The sequence below is a fragment of the Neoarius graeffei genome, chromosome 17 (genome assembly GCF_027579695.1).
Source record: "Neoarius graeffei isolate fNeoGra1 chromosome 17, fNeoGra1.pri, whole genome shotgun sequence".
NCBI classification, from domain to species: Eukaryota; Metazoa; Chordata; class Actinopteri; order Siluriformes; family Ariidae; genus Neoarius; species Neoarius graeffei.
The window spans coordinates 67,206,815-67,226,273 of record NC_083585.1 but is presented as its reverse complement, the minus strand read 5'-3'; the positions used below and the strand labels follow the sequence as shown (position 1 = coordinate 67,226,273).

At 39.5% G+C, this 19,459-nt stretch overlaps 2 protein-coding genes across 6 annotated transcripts in view; both read left to right on the top strand.

Moving 5' to 3' along the window:
• Positions 1-8,346, top strand: part of sap130b (Sin3A-associated protein b) — a 46,564-nt gene extending 38,218 nt beyond the window's left edge. For all 5 annotated transcript variants that reach the window (XM_060897877.1, XM_060897878.1, XM_060897879.1 and 2 more), the window contains one exon: positions 46-8,346. In XM_060897877.1, coding sequence (XP_060753860.1) covers positions 46-207 — 162 coding nt within the window. In that variant the 3' untranslated portion in view covers positions 208-8,346. The remainder of the gene's footprint in view (positions 1-45) is intronic.
• A 6,890-nt stretch (positions 8,347-15,236) lies between these two features.
• myo7bb (myosin VIIBb) overlaps positions 15,237-19,459 on the top strand; it is an 88,360-nt gene continuing 84,137 nt past the window's right edge. Inside the window, exons 1-2 of the mRNA XM_060898234.1 lie at positions 15,237-15,254; positions 17,100-17,201. Coding sequence (XP_060754217.1) covers positions 15,237-15,254; positions 17,100-17,201 — 120 coding nt within the window. The remainder of the gene's footprint in view (positions 15,255-17,099; positions 17,202-19,459) is intronic.

Here is a 19,459-nt window from a genome sequence, read left to right as displayed (position 1 = left end):
TAAATTTCTGAAAACGTTCTGAGAGTCGTGATCATTTCTCCGCAGGGTAACATGCAGCGCTGTAAGCTGGTGATGGATCAGATCACAGAGGCTCGCGAGGCCATGATGAAGGTCCTGGACCACAGAGAGCGAGTCCTCAAACTCCTCAACAAGAACAGCAGCACCAAGAAGATCCACAAGCTTCACAAGCGCAAAGATAGAGCATGACGCAGTTTCCAGAAGCCGTCACATCCGGCCCGCTGTTGGAGGTGCAGAATGAACAGATTCGCCAAAAAAAAAATTAAAATAATCACACAGGAATGCATTAAAACGAGGAGAATCTTCTCTCTCTATCCATGTCTGTCCTGGAGCTGGATGGAGTTAGCGTTAACGTTTGTAGTTTGTCGTATAAAAGCCTTACCTCCACTACAGAACGCACACACGAGGGACAATCAGTGACGCTACACTAGGGGCGGAGTCACTAAAGAACGCTGGAGATGGTTATAAAAGTTATAAACACCCACCAAACCTTTCACTGATGATCGTTTAGTGTCTCGTTATTAAACCTTTTATCGGTTACAGAAAAATATTACAGGACAATACTTGAAGACTTTCACAATATTACAATGTGTATCATATTATTATACTAGCGATATTATTATTATTATCCATATTAAAAAGAAAAATGATTATTATTTAACATCTAATAAAATAAATGAATTATTTAGTTATTCAGCCAGAAAGAAACACAATGTCCCTTTTATCCCAAATGCGCATGTGTAAAATGGTTTACCTCTAGGCCACGCCTCCTACCTGAATCCGCTGCTCACAAACCAGGTGAGGGTCAATCAGTCGGCTTTGACGTTTTGTGCTGTGACTGTGGTAGAAAGGATCGAAAACCACAAAGCCAACTAAAGGTGAGGGAGACGCCACGTTGCATGTCATAATTTTATTTTGCCGTGTGGTTGTGTAGCCAAGTTAATTGAGTTTAATTAAGTTTGAGGCTCATTAGTTAGTTTAAAAGCATTAATCCAGAGAAAGGACGTGTTTATGATCATGTCATGGTGGTTGGCCAAAGTTTCTATGATGATCTTACAGCTTGCGTAAAAGAAAAATGTTATTCGAGTTTGGCTAGTTTTGCGAGCGTCTCTACAAACCTCCATGCTATATACAGGTAGGCTAAATAATAATTATAATTAACTAATTTTTTTTGTCCGTCAAAGCAGGTGCTGAGTTGCAGAATGAGTGGCTCTACAGCATCGATCTTTGTTTGGTGAAGCACATCAAGTTTAAATATACATTATACAGCCAAAAGTTTGTGCACCCCAACCATCACAATTGTATGTTCTTGTTACATTAATGGCATTTATCAGAGCAGTTAGGGGCCTTGCTCAAGGGCACTTCAGCCATTCCTGCTGGTCCAGGGAATCAAACCAGCAACCTTTTTGTCTCAAAGCTGCTTCTCTAACCATTAGACAATGGCTTCTCCATGGCTTTGTTGAACATCCCATTCCAGATTTATTCCCACTTTGCTGTTATAATAAGCTCCATGCCTCTTTTCTCCTCTTCTTTTATTTTCTGTGAAGGCTTTCCACTAGATTTTGGGGTGTAATGTAGCTGTGGAGGCGGCATGGTGGTGTAGTGGTTAGCACTGTCGCCTCACAGCAAGAAGGTCCTGGGTTCGAGCCCCGGGGCCGGCGAGGGCCTTTCTGTGCGGAGTTTGCATGTTCTCCACGTGTCCGCGTGGGTTTCCTCCGGGTGCTCCGGTTTCCCCCACAGTCCAAAGACATGCAGGTTAGGTTAACTGGTGACTCTAAATTGACCGTGAATGTTTGTCTGTGTCTATGTGTCAGCCCTGTGATGACCTGGCGACTTGTCCAGGGTGAACCCCGCCTTTCGCCGGTAGTCAGCTGGGATAGGCTCCAGCTTGCCTGCGACCCTGTAGAAGGATAAAGCGGCTAGAGATAATGAGATGAGATGTAGCTGTGGAGATTTCTGTTCATTCAGTTCAGCTACACGAGCTTTACTGAGATCAGGTCTTGACCTTCCAGTTCATCCTAAAGGTGTTCAGTGGGGTTGAGTTCAGTCAGGGCTCTGTACAGGACACTCGAGTTCTTCTACTCTAACCTTCAGACGCCATGTCAGCATGTCTTCATGGAGCTTTGTGCACAGGAGCATTGTCGTGATGCAGGAACAGGTACAGGTTTGGGGCTCCAGTGAAGGGGAATTATAAAGCTAAAGCATACAGAGACAGTCTATAGAAGAAGAAAAAGAAGAAAACTTTGTCACATGTACACTCAAGCACAGTGAAATTCATCCTCTACACTTAACCCATCTGAAGCAGTGAACACACACACACAAATGAGCAATGAGCGCACACATACCTAGAGCAGTGGGCAACTAACCCGGGGCTGGAGCAGTTAGGGGTTAGGTGCCTTGCTCAAGGGCACTTCAGCCCCATGTTAACCTAACCACATGTCTTTTGAACTGTGGAGGAAACCCACACAGACATGAGGATAACAGAAAGGCCCCTGTTGGCCGCTGGGCTTGAACCCAGAACCTTTTTGCTGTGAGGTGGCCGTGCTAACTACTACACCACAGTGCTGCTCTATACAAATGTGTGCTTCCAGTTTTGTGGCAACAGTTTGGAGGAGAACCAGATATACCGTATGGGTGTGAAGGTCAGGGGTGCACATACTTTTGGTCAAATAATGTACACATCGAATACAAATTTGTTGAGAAGTTCAATAGGAAGTAGGGTTTGTGTTTTTTTTTTTTTTTTTTGTCTCTCTTGATGCTGCATTGGTACTGATATTGATTAATTATCAGTCTGATCACATGCTTTTTTTTTTTTTAACTCATTATAAATGCTCCAATACCAACATCTGGGTCCAGGTGACACTACGTGACACAAGCCTAGTGTTAGTGTATATATTGATGTATATTTAAAAATAAAATAAGGAATTGCTGTATTCTGTATCCCTGGAATAAGAACACTAATACGTGGACAGTACGTCCCGGGCTGCTGAAGTGTCCACCTCTGCAATTGGATAAAGCGGGACATTGTGTATATTTTCTTCCTTTGGCTGTTTCTTTAATAAGGAGATGAATATATTTGGCACAGAAATAGATTTACACATTCACACAGCTGCTTGTTTCTTGTTTGCGCAAGTAACAATGGTGTATTAATGTAAAAGTATTAACGATGCTTTCAAAGGAAAAAAAAGCGTGTAATTTATCACTATATCAATATTATATCTGTCGTATTGTTATAGACTCCAGTTTTGTAGATTAAGCTTGAATTTCAGAGGCTTAAAATCAGCCATGCTGTGTCTCAAATCGCACACTTATTACTATCATGATTATTCGTCTACATGGATACTTTTCGCACTAACCGGTCCCATCATGCACCACAGAGTGTAAGGGGCGGAGCTCAGTTAATAGTGTGTATCTACTTCAACTAATTTTGCCTGTCGTAGTTGTTCCATGGTAACATTATGCACTTTTTAAGCATGACATCAGGATGAGATTTGACACAGCCTCGATAGCTTGAGCATGGGGTGGGGGGGGGTAACGAAACCAAAAACAGTCTGTCTGTTCTGTATGTTCCCAGTTCTTGTAAACTACACTTCCTTGCGCAATACCGTATCCTTGACTCTTTGTTGTTTGTGTAAAGGTCTTCTATTGGACACACACTGTGAGAATCGAAGCACAAAGTGCTGCATTTATCTGTGAGAAGTAACAACCAGTAATAAGTTTTAATCCCTATCTGGGTGCCTTGCGTTGCTCGTGACCTCACCAATGGAGCATGCTGGATGAATAACTGCTGTGTGTTTGGTGTGGTGATTTTTAAGTGTTATAATACAATATTAATGAGATTTGCTTTATGTCAGAGAGTCAAGAGATGAGTCTGTCTACCATGGGTTATTTAAAAAAAAAAAAAAATCCCAGAATGGAGCAGAGTTTCCTCTAAAACAGTAAATTTGAAGCTCAGTTTCCCACATCTTTATTTTGGGAGTGTGCTCTACGTACAGTACCAGTCAAAAGTTTGGACACTCCTTCTAATGCAATGGTTTTTCTTTATTTTTATTAATTAAAAGTCACTTCATGTCTTAAAGTAACGATGCGTGTCGCCTAAAAACCTATGAATGAGTTGAGTAGGGGTGTACAAACTTTTGACTGGTGCTGGTACTGTCAGCTCATTTCTTGAAAAGGGTGACGAACTGGTGATAAAATATCCATCACTGAGCCAATCCATCAGTACATGCCTTATGGAGTGAGGTAAAGAACAAGCTCCAAACCACCGGCTGTAAACCTCCTGCTTCATGATTGTACAGGGGTACTCCAGCCTTTTATTATTATTTTTGTCTGGGGTTTTTTTTTCTCCAACCTAATCTCTGTTTACAGTACCTATAGTGTGTGTGTGTGTGTGTGAGATTCAACCCGTATTACAAAATTAGAAACTGACAAAAAAAAAAGTTAATGATATGGAATTCACTTATGATAGAAGTCTAAGGGGCGAGGTTAAACTCCAGCAAATAAGGCTGTTTGTTCTGGGGAGCTTTTGTTTTGTTTAAGGTCCTGCCAACTCAAATATTTTGCGTATGAACTTTGAGATTAAATATCAACAGGTGCTAGTACAAGTTATCACTCAAACATAAACAAAAAGAACAATCTTCTTTTTTACCTACAATAAAAACAGCTGCACCAATAATCAATATGCAAATCTGGAATGATTGACAGTATGTTAAACTCTCCGATATTAAATGCCCCTCCCCTTTCCCGTTTCACATTAGTAACCTCTTGATTGAAAGGTGCCGATATGGCACCCTCACTCTTCTCTCAGGATAATTGGAAAATGTTTTGAGATCTTCAAGTAAGAAATAAAAGTTGTTGCTGTTGTTATTATTATTATTATGTCAAATAAAATTAGGTCAAATAAAATACATGAAAATGAATTAGACTGGCCTGCAGGTAGTACTAAAACTAATCAAGGCAGGCCAGTCCATGCATAATAAATGACAAACACAATAATTTCAAACAACGACAAAAAAAGCAAAGCATTTGAGAGGGGAGAAAAAAATGGCTTAAAAACAGAATAGAAATTTGGTGACGTAATTACCAGATAAGTTAATAAATATAAACGAGGAAGTTACTGTTTCATTTGTTCAGTTAAAGAGTCTAGTTCAAGATAACTATCTGTTTACAAGAATCTTGAAAAGTTTCCCTTTAAAAGCTTTTCTAAAAGAGTTTTTAGATGGTGTTTTTTTTTTTTAAAGATTGATTGATTGATTGATTGATTGATTGATTGATTGATTGATTATCTTATTCCAGATCTTCACTCTGACGCACGAAAAAGCATTTTTTGAGTATTAAGTCTTGAATGTTTTATGTAAAAATCATCAGAGGTTGAGGAACGGATTCCATAGAAATGGATGCTTGAGATTTTGGTAAACAGCCTCAATGTATTTGTTGAAGCAATATTTGCATGTATATCATGCATTAAATTGGCAACAGTTTTGTAAAATAAAAATTCTATTGGTAATAGTTTTGCCTTTAAGAAGAGGGGTATCACATGTTCCTTTTGTTTGGACAAAATAGATAAGACATAATGCATGCTTTTGGAGGACAAGGATTCGATTTAAAAAGGTCTTACATGCATTACCCTAAGAAATTAAACCATACATAATGTATGGAGTAATGAATGCTTGGTAAATATTCAGGAGTGTGCGGGTGGGAACAATATGCCTCAGTTTCGTGATTAAACCTATCGTCTGTCTTTTATTTTCGTAATCACAGAATCAATGAGTTTTCCAGGATAAATTCTCATCAATTAATAATCCAAGATATTTAACGTGACTTTTGTATTCAAGATTGGCACTCTTATTTTATTCATTGTCAAAGATGGTGATCTGAGGCACATGATATATTTTCTGGTATGGCTGAAAAATAACAATTAGATTTTTTTAATGTTTAGGGTTTGTTTGAAGTTCATCAATTATAAATGTTATGCAATTCAGAATTCACAGTTGATTTCCAATATTTTGATATTCTTGTGTGCATAAAGGACATTAGTATCATCAGCAAAGAGAAGAAAATTAAATTTTGAAGAACAGTTCTGAATATGGGGCGGCACGGTGGTGTAGTGGTTAGCGCTGTCGCCTCACAGCAAGAAGGTCCGGGCTTGAGCCCCGTGGCCAGCGAGGGCCTTTCTGTGCGGAGTTTGTATGTTCTCCCTGTGTCCGCGTGGGTTTCCTCCGGGTGCTCCGGTTTCCCCCACAGTCCAAAGACATGCAGGTTAGGTTAACTGGTGATTCTAAATTGAGCGTAGGTGTGAATGTGAGTGTGAATGGTTGTCTGTGTCTATGTGTCAGCCCTGTGATGACCTGGCGACTTGTCCAGGGTGTACCCCGCCTTTCACCCGTAGTCAGCTGGGATAGGCTCCAGCTAGAGATAATGAGATGAGTTCTGAATATCCTTAACATAGAAAAAGAAGTGGCCCTTACATGGAACCCTGAGGTACGCCACAAGTAATTTCAAGTTTGTTAGATATGTAAGAATTAATTTCAGTTATTTGTCTGTCTATGGTTTAAGTAAGAAGAGAACCACTGATTAATTATTCCACGAAATCCATAATGATTAAGTTTGTCAAGCAATATCTTGTGGTCCACAGTGTCTGTTTTTTTCAGATCTATAAAGATATCATTATTCTCACTTTCTTGAAGTTAATAAGAGAAAAAAAATGCAGCTTATGTTCCCGAAAAACCACAAAGAAGCGTAAACTCTGTTTTGAAGATGTCAGAAAATTTAATTACCGCTTTACCTCTGGTGTTTGAGACTCTTTCCATAAACGTTAAAAAAAAAAGTTTCTTTATAGAAAACTTCACCATATCAACAATTACACAGGTTTTTAAAGTCAAAATCTGTTTTAAGTCCCCGTGAATGAGCTGTTGCTATAGAAGTGATAATGTCTTAATAAAAACCTGCGATGTGCAGCTGCACTACTGTCAGAGCTGCTGTTATAGAAAATTAATCAACAGCGTCTGACCAATCAGAATCCAGGACTCAACAACACTGCGGTGGGATATTGGGTCATATCTTGTTCTTAACCTGTTGATTCTAAGATCCCTGTTCTTGGCTGCAGGAGTGGAACCCAATGTGTTCTGTTGCTGAGATGCTTTTCTGCTCACCACGGTTGTAAAGAGTGATTATATGAGTTACTATATCCTTCCTGATAAAAAAAGCTCGAACCAATCTGTCCATTTCCCTCTGACCCTCTCTTATCAACAAGGCGTTTGTTTCCACCCACAGAACTGTCGCTCACTCACTCAGTGTTTTTTGTTTTTGGCACCATTCTGTGTAAACTCTAGACTGTTGTGTGTGAAAACCCCAGGAGATCAGCAGCTTCTGAAATACTCAAACCTTCACGCTCCATCTGGCTCAAACCGACACCCATACCACAGTGAAAGAAAGTCACACTTTGAGATCACAGTTTTTCCTGTTCTGATGTTTTTAACATTGTGAACTTTAACTAAAGCTCTGGATTTGTATCTGTATGATTTGATGCATCAAGGGATCGGCTGATTAGAGAACCGCATCAGACAGCAGCTGGGTGTATGGGTGTTCCTAATAAAGTGGCCAGAGAGTGTATGTTAGGAGTGAATAAACAATCTAAAAAAAAAGTTGGTGCATGGATGCTATAAAACCTTCAAGCATAAAGTAACTTGAGCTACTTTTTCTTGTTCACTTCAACTCACTCCTTTTTTTTTTTTTAAATCTTAAATAATAGCACCCCAACACCTGTCCTGAGACTTCCATTATAAAATGGCTAATAATCTCTCACACACACACAGAGGTTGTAGATGGAGATTAAAAATCAGAGTATGGAGATCTATTTTGTAACCTGGGCCTGTGCAGTATGTTTCCCACAGTGCATTGCGTAGATTTAAAGGTGGAGTCGTCTTCCTGTGTGCCTCTTTACTGTCATCATTGTTATTATGTTTACTGTGTGCGCTTGTGGATGGAAACCTTCTTCTGAAAGGATGGGAAATTGATAACGTCAACAGAATCATGGATGAACATCTTGTTTTTCATGTTTCTTATTTTTTCCCCTTAACGTGTTTGTAATTGTTGTGATCTGTCAGACGGATCGTCACCAACAGTTCTCCGAGCACGTCTTCATCAGTGTCTTTCTGCCTTAGCTAATCTATATTCTAATCCTAAAATAACTATGAGTTTGAAGATAAGGTAATATGGATTGTGTGCGTGTGGATAAACTGTGCATGTGAGTGTGTTCATGTGTGTATGTATGCAAAATCTTTGATTTAAAAATGTTTTTTGCATTATATAATAAACTGACAAGCTTGTGTCGTTGTGTAAGTGGTGTTTTTATTGTTAAGGTCACTGACTGTCCGGACATTGATTTAATGTACATAAACATAACTCTAGTCAGAGTCAGGAATAGCACCTGAACCTGATCAAGACCAGAAGATGATTAACACACTGTGATGAACATCTACAAGTATAAGTAGCACGCTGTGTGAGCACAATCGCTATCAGGCGCGTTAAAACATAAATAACTTTTCTAGAATTTCACCAAAACTCATAGCCTAGTAAACTAGACCCACCCGCCTAGCAGCCAAAAATATTTTTGCCTATGAGTGGGTCTAGCCTCGCACCATATCAACAAAACACCCCGGGCATCAAATCGTGCCCGCCAATCACAACGCAAGGTTTTTGTTTGGATTCTTTGGGCGGGCTTTTGCAGGAGTGATGACAAGGCTGCGCGACGCTGGAGAAAGCACAACAGGAAAGATGGCTACGGCTAGTGAACAGCGCGCGTTTGACTCCGCTTTGGAATCAGTTTTAGAAGAATTAGACTTGGAGTTTTGGTTGAAACATGAGCAGGAAGAGGCTCTCCGCTCATTCCTTTTCAAGAAGGGCGTTTTCGCTGTTTTGCCGACCGGCTATGGCAAAAGTCTGATCTACCAGCTGGCTCCGCTCGTAGCCAAAAGGATGGGGCTAGTTTGTGCAGTACGAAGAATTAATAAACAGCTTTGAAACATTACTTTTTGATTGTTTCTTATTTTCCCATTATTTTAAATTTAAGGGAAATTATTTCACCAAACACCACTAAATAAAAATAAAAACTCTCAAACAGTTTAAGCAAACCCTTGAAAAACACTTAAAAAAAAATGTGTATGTTAAGTATGTGGTACAGACTCCAAACTTATTAATATCTAGCACCTGTTTATTAATTAATACGCATTTTGAAAAATTATTTATTTCAAGGCCTCCCCCACTGCTTTCTGTCGCTCTGACTACGTCACAGTCACTGTTGCGCTGATTGGTCAGAGCGTTGGCCTATACGCACAGAGACAGTTTGAAAGACAACGGGTTGTTCCTCCCACCCACTTCGGAAATGTCTACGACCGAGACCAGACTAAATATTCACATTTAGTCTGGCTTGCCAGGCTACAAAACTCATTGAATTTTCAGCATTGTAAGAGAACTCCCTAAAGTATTATTCAGCAAAACCCCAGAATGATAGCACAAATCTAGAATTTTTAGCAGAATTTTAGTTCTTAAAATTTAACGTAATTATGGACGTCACGCGTAACATTTACACCCATGAAAAATCACTTTGAATGCTGTTTTGAAAGTTTTGATCAAATATTCTCTATAATAAAAAATCACTTAAATATTATAAACACACAATCTTTTAATGTATCAAAAAATAATTTTGATAAAGCAAGGAAATTCGGAAGAAAATTTTTTTCTTTTGCTTGTTGTGTGCGTCACGCTACCAAAATCTAACTAACCCCTTCACGAACAATTCCAACTTTCATGAACTTGTAGCACGAATAAACCTTTCAAATATATATATATATATATATATATATATATATATATATATATATATAATACTTCTCACCGAGTAAATTAGAACCCTGGTGATTTATATCCTCGTAGCTTCAGTAGATCTAGAGATTTAGTCGATTTAGTAAATCCCAAATGCTGTGAAACACGCCAGCCATCTATGGTGAGAAGTGCTGCTGTAGTTGAGAAACTCTCATTTCTCCCACTTCCAACTAACTCCGTGACCCATACCAAAATAACAATGTCACGCTCATCACTTAAGGATGATTTATGCCAAGTTTCACGGAAAAACACAGCGAAATAAACTTACTAGAAGCATTTTTCAAAATCCCAAACATTATAAAACATTTCTTGTAGGGTTTCAGGTTACAAATTTCGAGAATGGAGAAATTGCGGTGCAAAAGTTTGCCACTAAACTCGCGAAAATACTCCATCCTAGCGAGTTTCACAACCGAACTAGGCTACGTGACAGTCCATGACCACCCAGGAATGTTCTAGAAGGTACGCTTCTAGGCACGTGCAATCAAGAAAGATGCCACGTGAAGGTAGTAAAGGTAGTATTTCCACTGTCTAATGATGTTTTTGCTTGTTTTAGTGCAATAAACAATGCATTATGGGTAATCATTAAAATGCTGATTTCAAGGTTAAAATGGGTAAAAACAACTAATTTATATAGATATTGTAAAAATTGTGCCTAATAGTTATTTCAGTACATAAAATCAAAACCTGAATTTTTAATTTTTTTCCCTATGTTACACCATTGTGCATCTATAGCATGCTACTCATCAAGGTGAGTAATAATTTAGACGTGTGTAATATTTAAGAAATAAAATAGGTCGTGTCATGCTGTTATGGGGAAAGATGATTATTTTCCTCATGTCCTGACATGTTTAAGTCTTTAACATCCCTGAAACAAGATGGCACCTGTTCTCACTTACATTATAGCAGCAGTAAATGGTGGTTCCCTCACCAGCCTCTCTTTATTCTCTCTCTGGAAGTTACAAAGTGCTGACACAGGAGACTCCTTCCATAAATGTTACATAAACACATTCCTCCTGAGAGAAAGCTTCATATCAATGTCCTTGTGAGTTTCTTACCATCGAAACTAGTAGACTCTCAGAAAATTAAGTACGTTATCGTACCTTTAGGGGTACACCAGCTTGTCACTGGATCAGTACACTCTAAGGTACTTATTTCTCATCTCATCTCATTATCTCTAGCCGCTTTATCCTGTTCTACAGGGTCGCAGGCAAGCTGGAGCCTATCCCAGCTGATTACGGGCAAAAGGCGGGGTACACCCTGGACAAGTCGCCAGGTCATCACAGGGCTGACACATAGACACAGACAACCATTCACACTCACATTCACACCTACGCTCAATTTAGAGTCACCAGTTAACCTAACCTGCATGTCTTTGGACTGTGGGGGAAACCGGAGCACCCGGAGGAAACCCACGCGGACACGGGGAGAACATGCAAACTCCGCACAGAAAGGCCCTCACTGGCCACGGGGCTCGAACCCGGACCTTCTTGCTGTGAGACGACAGCGCTAACCACTACACCACCGTGCCGCCCGAAGGTACTTATTTGTACCCTTTATATACTACTTGGGGACGTACTGTATATGTACCTTTTTGGCCCTAAAAAGATACACACAGCTACCTTGAGGTCCAAAAAATGAGCCCTAGGGGGTACATCAGTGTAGACTGTACCTTGGAAGATAGACGTGGACTCCTACTGTACCCCTATTTCTGACAGTGTAGTACTCAAGACTGGTCTCAAGACCTCCTGTTCTCACTTAAGTGAGACTGCACGGTGGTGCAGTGGTTATCACTGTCGCCTTACAGCAAGAAGGTTCTGGGTTCGAACTTTACAGCCGATGGAGGCCTTTCTGTGTGGAGTTTGCATGTTCTCCCTGTGTGTGGGGGTTTCCTCTGGGTGCTCTGGTTTCCCCCACAGTTCAAACACATGCAGATTAGGTAAAATTCCCAGCCACTGGGATTGTACAAGCTAGTGCATACTTAGTGCTGGTCCCAAGTCCGGATAGATCAGGAAGGGCATCCGGTGTAAAAGCTATGCCAAATCAAATATGCAGATCACGGTGACCCCTAATGGGAGCAGCTGAAAGAAGAAGGAGAAGAAGTAGGTCAAAAACAAATTACAGAGCTGGTGGAGGAAGGTAATATTCCAAGGAAAAACTCAGCACTTCTGAGATTAAAGTCATAAATTTATGAGAAAAACTTCAGAAATTCTCTGAAATTAAATATAGACTGCCTTTCAGAGTTTTCAAGTGTAGGTCATAAAAAGAATTTTCCCCGACACCCAACTATTTTTGTTTAGTGACCGAAAGCTACTGAATTTGAATCACAGATTTCCAATTTTATTTATTTAAGTTTTTTTGTTTTGTTTTTTTAAATAGAACAATTAATGAATTTTGGGCCACGGGGGGCGGCACGGTGGTGTAGTGTTTAGCGCTGTCGCCTCACAGCAAGAAGGTCCGGGTTTGAGCCCCGTGGCCGGCGAGGGCCTTTCTGTGCGGAGTTTGCATGTTCTCCCCGTGTCCGCGTGGGTTTCCTCCGGGTGCTCCGGTTTCCCCCACAGTCCAAAGACATGCAGGTTAGGTTAACTGGTGACTCTAAATTGAGCGTAGGTGTGAATGTGAGTGTGAATGGTTGTCTGTGTCTATGTGTCAGCCCTGTGATGACCTGGCGATTTGTCCAGGGTGTACCCCGCCTTTCGCCCGTAGTCAGCTGGGATAGGCTCCAGCTTGCCTGCGACCCTGTAGAACAGGATAAAGCGGCTAGAGATAATGAGATGGTCCATGGGGCCCTAAACTTTCTGCCATTTTTTCCTGCTTCACCATGACCCAATTCAAGATACTACGTCATGCATCACGTGGTGGGCTTTCCCTGTTCATGCAAGGCATTGTGGGATGCAAATTTGAAACAGGAGAGAAAAATGGAGGACATGAGTGTGCGAACGAAACGTGAAAGAGCGACTACAGTAACGGAAAGTGAGAAGAAAAGACGTTATGTTATATACAAAGGAAAGGAAATGCAGGACCAAACTAATAAATATGGGCGCTCAGCGAGCACCTCGGTGTGATCAGCTGTTCGTTTAGCGACAGAATGATGGAACTGTCAGTGCACGCTCAAAGGGAAACCTGTAGATGGCAGTAATGCAACACTGTGGATGCCAGTTGCCGTAAAACCCAAAAGAAGAAGATGAAGGTAAACCTGCGCATGCACACACGGACTTCCTCTGTCTGCTTGACTGCGCCAAGCGAGCGATTTCATGCACATTATTTGCTTTAATCCCCTCAAATTAAATAACTTCCCAGCCACAGAATGGCCTGATATTTTGTGAGATGTTACAGAAATAAACAGATATCACAATCACCACATTTCAGACGGAACTAAATTTCACCGATTTTATGAAATCAAAAGGCCTTTAAAGTCTTGTTATATTACCCCCTCTCCCATATTCTTTTTTTTCCTCTGGATTTTATTTCAAGACTGGTCAAGACCACAACTGTGTAGATTTCACTGAACTGCCTGTGTATTGTCTGATTTATTCGCTAACATCATTACTGTGATTGGATGTAAAATTTCCTGCTTCAAATGTGACCAAAACATGACTCATTACTAATTTGAAATTGTTTTTCCTGTTAACGGATGTCACCCCTCCCCCACCCCCTTCACACACACTGGTCTGGCTCTGGTCTTGATTCGGTCTCACCCTGCCTTGGTTTTGGTCTTGACTTGATCTCAACCCCTCAAAGTCTTGGTCTTGTCTTGTTCTCGATATGCTCTGGTCTCGGTCATGACTTGGCTTCACATGGCGTTGTCAAGTACTCAATTCTGATTGGCCAGTAATTATTTCTGTTATGAATAACACACCATTGCTATGGATACAGTTCTCATCATCGACTCTGGAAGACCAGGTCTGATCATATCAATCCACAGAAAGAAGTCCGGTAAATTTTGTTGCTTAAATAATCCAATTAACAACGTCGTCTCATTGGCGACCTGTCCATCTGAAAACACCATGGGAGATTTTTCTAATATTGATTATGAATTTTAATGCAAGCAAAATATGCAAATCTTAAGAAGGCTACAGTTTACAGGGTTGATTTATATCGCAGTAATGACTGACTTGCTGTACATTATCCTTTGCAGAGACCTGCGATGTGCAGCTGCACTACAGTCAGAGTTGAAGAGAATGAAAGAAAACCGTCTGATTCATGAGATTTGGGAATGTGAACTCCCTCACTATATTCCACAGTGATCATTATTTCATTGAGAGTAGATTAGTTCAAGTGGTTTAAGGGTGTTTTTAAGAACCACACACACACGCCCATATCGTGAGGAGGAAGTGAGAACTTTAAGATAAGAGCCGTATCTCAGGGCATGCCTTCCCTGGTTCATGGGCTCTTATGTAAATCATGGTTACACATGCCCTCCTGGTTTATTAGCTTCCAGAAACTCATCTCATGTGCTGATCACTCTGTATACATGATCACTATGGAGATAAATAACACGGAATATAGACAAGGTGTCATCTTTGGACCTGGCCTGAGGTTTTTTTTGGTTAATTTTACAGCAGGTTTTCTGATCAGCTGCTTATTTTATTTAATTTTTAATGAGTTAATGAAGCAGATAATCTAATACAAACAAGGAAAACATCATGCCAATATTTCTGGAAGGAGCTTTAGGATATAGACTACTGTATGTCATGTATTACAAAATCCTCCTTGGCTCCATGGCGTCTACTGTATTTAAGCTATAAAGTGCCCTTGTGTTTCTGAGCTTTATGGCTTTATTGCCCCATTTTTATGCCCTAGCCCAGTATATTCCCAGGTCCAAAGGGCCACCTTCTGTCTCCAATATGCCCTGTTAACACTGAGGTTTTGTCTCATTCCTCAAGGAAGCTGCTTTAGTGCCCTTTCTTACCTGATCACACACAGTCTCCTGTTTGGATATATTATCAAATTGATCATTGATCAAATTGATTGACGTAGATGAGCCGAGAACTGATTAACACTTTACCGCATGCTAGAGCAAAGTCAAAGTGCCATAAAGAGAACCACGTGTGTCTACGTCCAACATCTACACTGACGTCTTCCTTATTCCTGTCCCTTCACTGATCCGGAAAAGAAAAACTCAAGGACACTTACAGCTCCTTCTTGGACATCATTGGGTAGAGGAACGGTGGTTGATCGTACACGGAGAAAGAATGATTTCAGGAGCTTATTTATAGGTTTTATAGCTTATAGGTTCATACATAAATATTCAATGTTTGGTGTTTAAAGGTGGTTTAGTTTGTGTGAATTGCATGTTCTGTGTCGAGAGAGAGAGAGAGAGATCGAGAGAAGTCTCAATGGTGGTGCTGAATAAGGTACACATTCATCTTTTGTCATTTTAATGTCTTTATCTCAACATATTAGCACATTTTAAGGTACATGCCATGAATAGTGTTACTTTTTTTGGACAAAAATCAATCAATGAAGTCCAGGCTTGTACTTTTTTTGTTCATAGAAAGAAAACAGAAAGCCTTACTTTGTCAGTGAGTGTGTAAACGGACAAAAAACTTTTTTGTGGACAAAAATGTGAATCTAAGTACCTCAGGTTCGCTTTCATATCACCAAAGATCTAATTAATCAGTTTCTTAGAAAATAAACTTTTGTAAGGGAAAATATGACATTTAATTAGGCAAGGCAAGGCAAGTTTATTTATATAGCACATTTCATACACAATGGCAGTTCAATGTGCTTTACAGAAGTAAAAACAAAAACAGTAAACAATAGAGAAATAAAATTACATAAAATAATTTTATTTTTATTCTAAAACAATTAATTAAAAGAATTAAAAGAATTAAAAGAAAATAATAAGAATTAAACAATAGTAAAAATAAACTAATAAAATGAAGTAGTAGTTCAAATAGGATGAGAAGAAAAAAACCCCCAGCAGAATAGAATAAAGAATAAAATAGAATAAAGTTAAAGTAAATTTAAAACATGCAGAGAAAGTAAAGATTATAAAGAATGTAAATTACTCCTGAAATTAAAGAGGGACGGAGTTTGGAGAGACTTTTCAGGTGAAAGAAAGCTGTTTTAGTAATATTTTTAATGTGCGAGTCAAAAGAGAGAGTAGAGTCCAGAATAACACCCAGATTTCTTACTTCAACAGTAGTGAAAGTGAAATAACCAGGAATAGATAGCTGTGAGTGCTCCAGTTTTTTCAAGATTTTAGGGGTGGAAATGAGGATGGCTTCTGTTTTGTCTTGATTTAATTTAAGAAAGTTATGGATGTTTGTTTTCTTAGGAAATGGATATTGTCATTTTTGACAGAATGTCTCAATTTATTTTGTCTTACATTTAATTTCATCATTTGCAAAATGATTTCTGAAGTGAAATGGCCATTTAGTAACTCTTATTGGCTACAAAGTGGTCTATTATGCATTTAGTGTGATGTTAAATGGACACTCAGGAAATTTGAGCCATGAAATCAGAATTATGACACAAATCTGTTTGTTAAGACCTTTTTACCTCTGCCAACTGTGTTGGAGAAGGTTATATTTTTGTCTCTGTTTGTTTTTTCCAATGTAACTCAAAAAGTAGTAAACAGATTTGGATTAAATTTGGAGGAAAGGTGGGCCATGGACCAAGGAACCATTGATTAGATTTTGACCCAAATTCGGATATGTACATGGATTATTACGTTACTTTTACCTCTGCCAACTGTGTTGGAGAAGGTTATGTTTTTGCCTCTGTTTGTTTGTTTGTTTGTTTGTCTTTTCTTTCCAATGTAACTCAAAAAGTAATGAACAGATTTGGATGAAATTTGGTTGAAGGTGGGCCATGGGCCAATGAATTATTGATTAGATTTTGATCCAAATCCGGATATCTATGTAGATCCAGGATTTTTTGTTTATTTCTTTGTTTGTTCCCAATGTAACTCAAAGAGTTGTGATCAGATTTGGATGAAATTTGGTGGAAAGCTTTAGTATTATCCCAGGTTCAAGTTACTTGATTTTGATAATATCTGGCTTGGCAGAGATATGGATGCTACTCTACCAATTGCCCTTCTAGTTTAAATTTTTGACAATTTTTTTGAGTTTAAATTGTTATCCTTTTTTTAAGTGTGGTGAGGAATTGTTTGTTTTTATCATGAACTTGTTGCATGCATGAAGATGAAAATGTCTGTGTTACGCCCCGTGCCCATGCATGGTGTTTGTCTTTAGGGTGATTATGTCTGGGTGGACTCCGGGATCCAGGTCTCAATCGGAGCTCGGATTAAAGCCTTGGATGGAAAGCAGGTGCATCTGGTGGATGATGAGGGAAAGGTAAGGACATGAGGATATTCTAATAATCTTTTGTTTACTCTAGATTTTATGCTGTCCTTGTTACGCTACATTATCAGAGGCTTCTACATGCAGGAGGCATTCTAAAATCTCAACAATTCACCTCTTATCAGTTCTCAAGCTGCAAAACATCTTGATTTATTTCGAACATTAGATATTTAAAATGATGTTCAGTGGCCGAATGCATGAAACTTGCGAAGGTGAATTCTGTTGTTTACATGGGCAGGGCATATGTGAGCTTGAGGTCACTTGACTGGATGAGTCATTAACATTTTTCCAGTTTTTTTCTTTGAAATGGTATGATGTCAAATCAAAATAAGTGTATCTACTAAACACATTTGTGTCTTTTTTTCAAACAAACATTAATGTAATTCTGTAACTCTACAAAACGTACAAAACACCATGTTTGTATTTTCATGGACACTTTTTTCCAACTTCCTCATCATCTCTTTAACATCTATACTGTAAATTATGAAATCTCAAATCATGGATTTTTTTTTGTTTGTTTTTAAACACAGCATTAAGTCTAAATTTTCTCATCTCATCTCATCTCATCTCATCTCATCTCATTATCTCTAGCCGCTTTATCCTGTTCTACAGGGTCGCAGGCAAGCTGGAGCCTATCCCAGCTGACTACGGGCGAAAGGCGGGGTACACCCTGGACAAGTCGCCAGGTCATCACAGGGCTGACACATAGACACAGACAACCATTCACACTCACACTCACACCTACGCTCAATTTAGAGTCACCAGTTAACCTAACCTGCATGTCTTTGGACTGTGGGGGAAACCGGAGCACCCGGAGGAAACCCACGCGGACACGGGGACAACATGCAAACTCCACACAGAAAGCCCCTTGCCGGCCCCGGGGCTCGAACCCGGACCTTCTTGCTGTGAGGTGACAGTGCTAACCACTACACCACCGTGCCGCCCTGTCTAAATTTCCTTCTAAAAAAATAACAAAAACTTTCTCAGTAATTTCACAAAATATGTGAATGATGATGAATTAGTGATTGCTAACCTTTAGCTCCAGAACCTTCATGCTAAGCCAGTTAGCTAACTAACTTAGTAAATGAACAACAACAACAACTAGAGGTACTGTGCCAAGGGCACAGTGGTATTCCATTTCCACACCTGAGGCCATGGTCACAGAACTGAGAGAAATGAGGCCACTTGTCTGGAATCTGATGACAAAGGGAAAAGGATATAATACTTCTGTGGTTAATAATATTAACTAAGTTCCTATCTTTCACCAATTTCTTGATGCAGGCCAGTGAAAAATATGCAGATCATTGATCTGACGTGTCAAGGTCACTCCAGAGCAAAACCAATGTTCCCAAATGAAAGCCCATAAATGACTTCCTGTTCATGATCAATAGTAACTATGGGCCTAGCTCACACCGTTTTCATAATACATGCCATTGAAAATATGCAGGTCACTGATTTAATCTTTCAAGGTCACTCCAGGTCAAATTTTTTGGTGCCAAAAGAAAGTCCATAGATGACTTCCTATTCATGTTTAATAGTAACTATGGCCTTATCTTGCTCCATTTTTGAGATATAGGCCATCGAATATATGTGACCTAATATTGACCTAGGTCAAGGGTCAATAGGTCAAAACTATTCATTAAAACATGTTTTTCTATGGCAAAAGAGCAAGGCTAGCTCAAAGACAATTAAAAATAGACAAAACTCTGACTTTTTGCTATAGCGTCACCTAATTGACAAGTTCAAGGTCAGGTAACTCAATGAAAATGGCTCAAATCACTAAACCGATGCGAACTATTTTGAAGACCCCAAATAAGTTCTCTGTACCCAATTTGGTGAAAATTCATGAAAAAATGAGGGAGGAGTAGCGATTTGACGCATAAGTGACCTTTAACCTAATTCTGGCAAAGGGTCAAGGTCAGAGGTCAAATGAGTGCAAATACGTATTCAGGTATAAGGGCCATGGAAGACGGCATGAAAGAATTTTGTCTAGCTTGTCTTGGTACTGTACCAGGTGATCCCATTCATAGCCATTCCTGAATTTTTTATGATGTCACACAATGACGTCACAACCTCATGTGATGTCATGCATGATTTGGAGATCACAGATGGTCACTACCTATATGCACGCCAAGTTTCATCTGGATATCTTGAAAACTGAGCGAGAAATGACCCTTGTCTAACTACTACTACAACGTGTCCACAAAACCTAAGCAATTTCAAGATCCCATTTCCACTGAAGTGAGAATGGG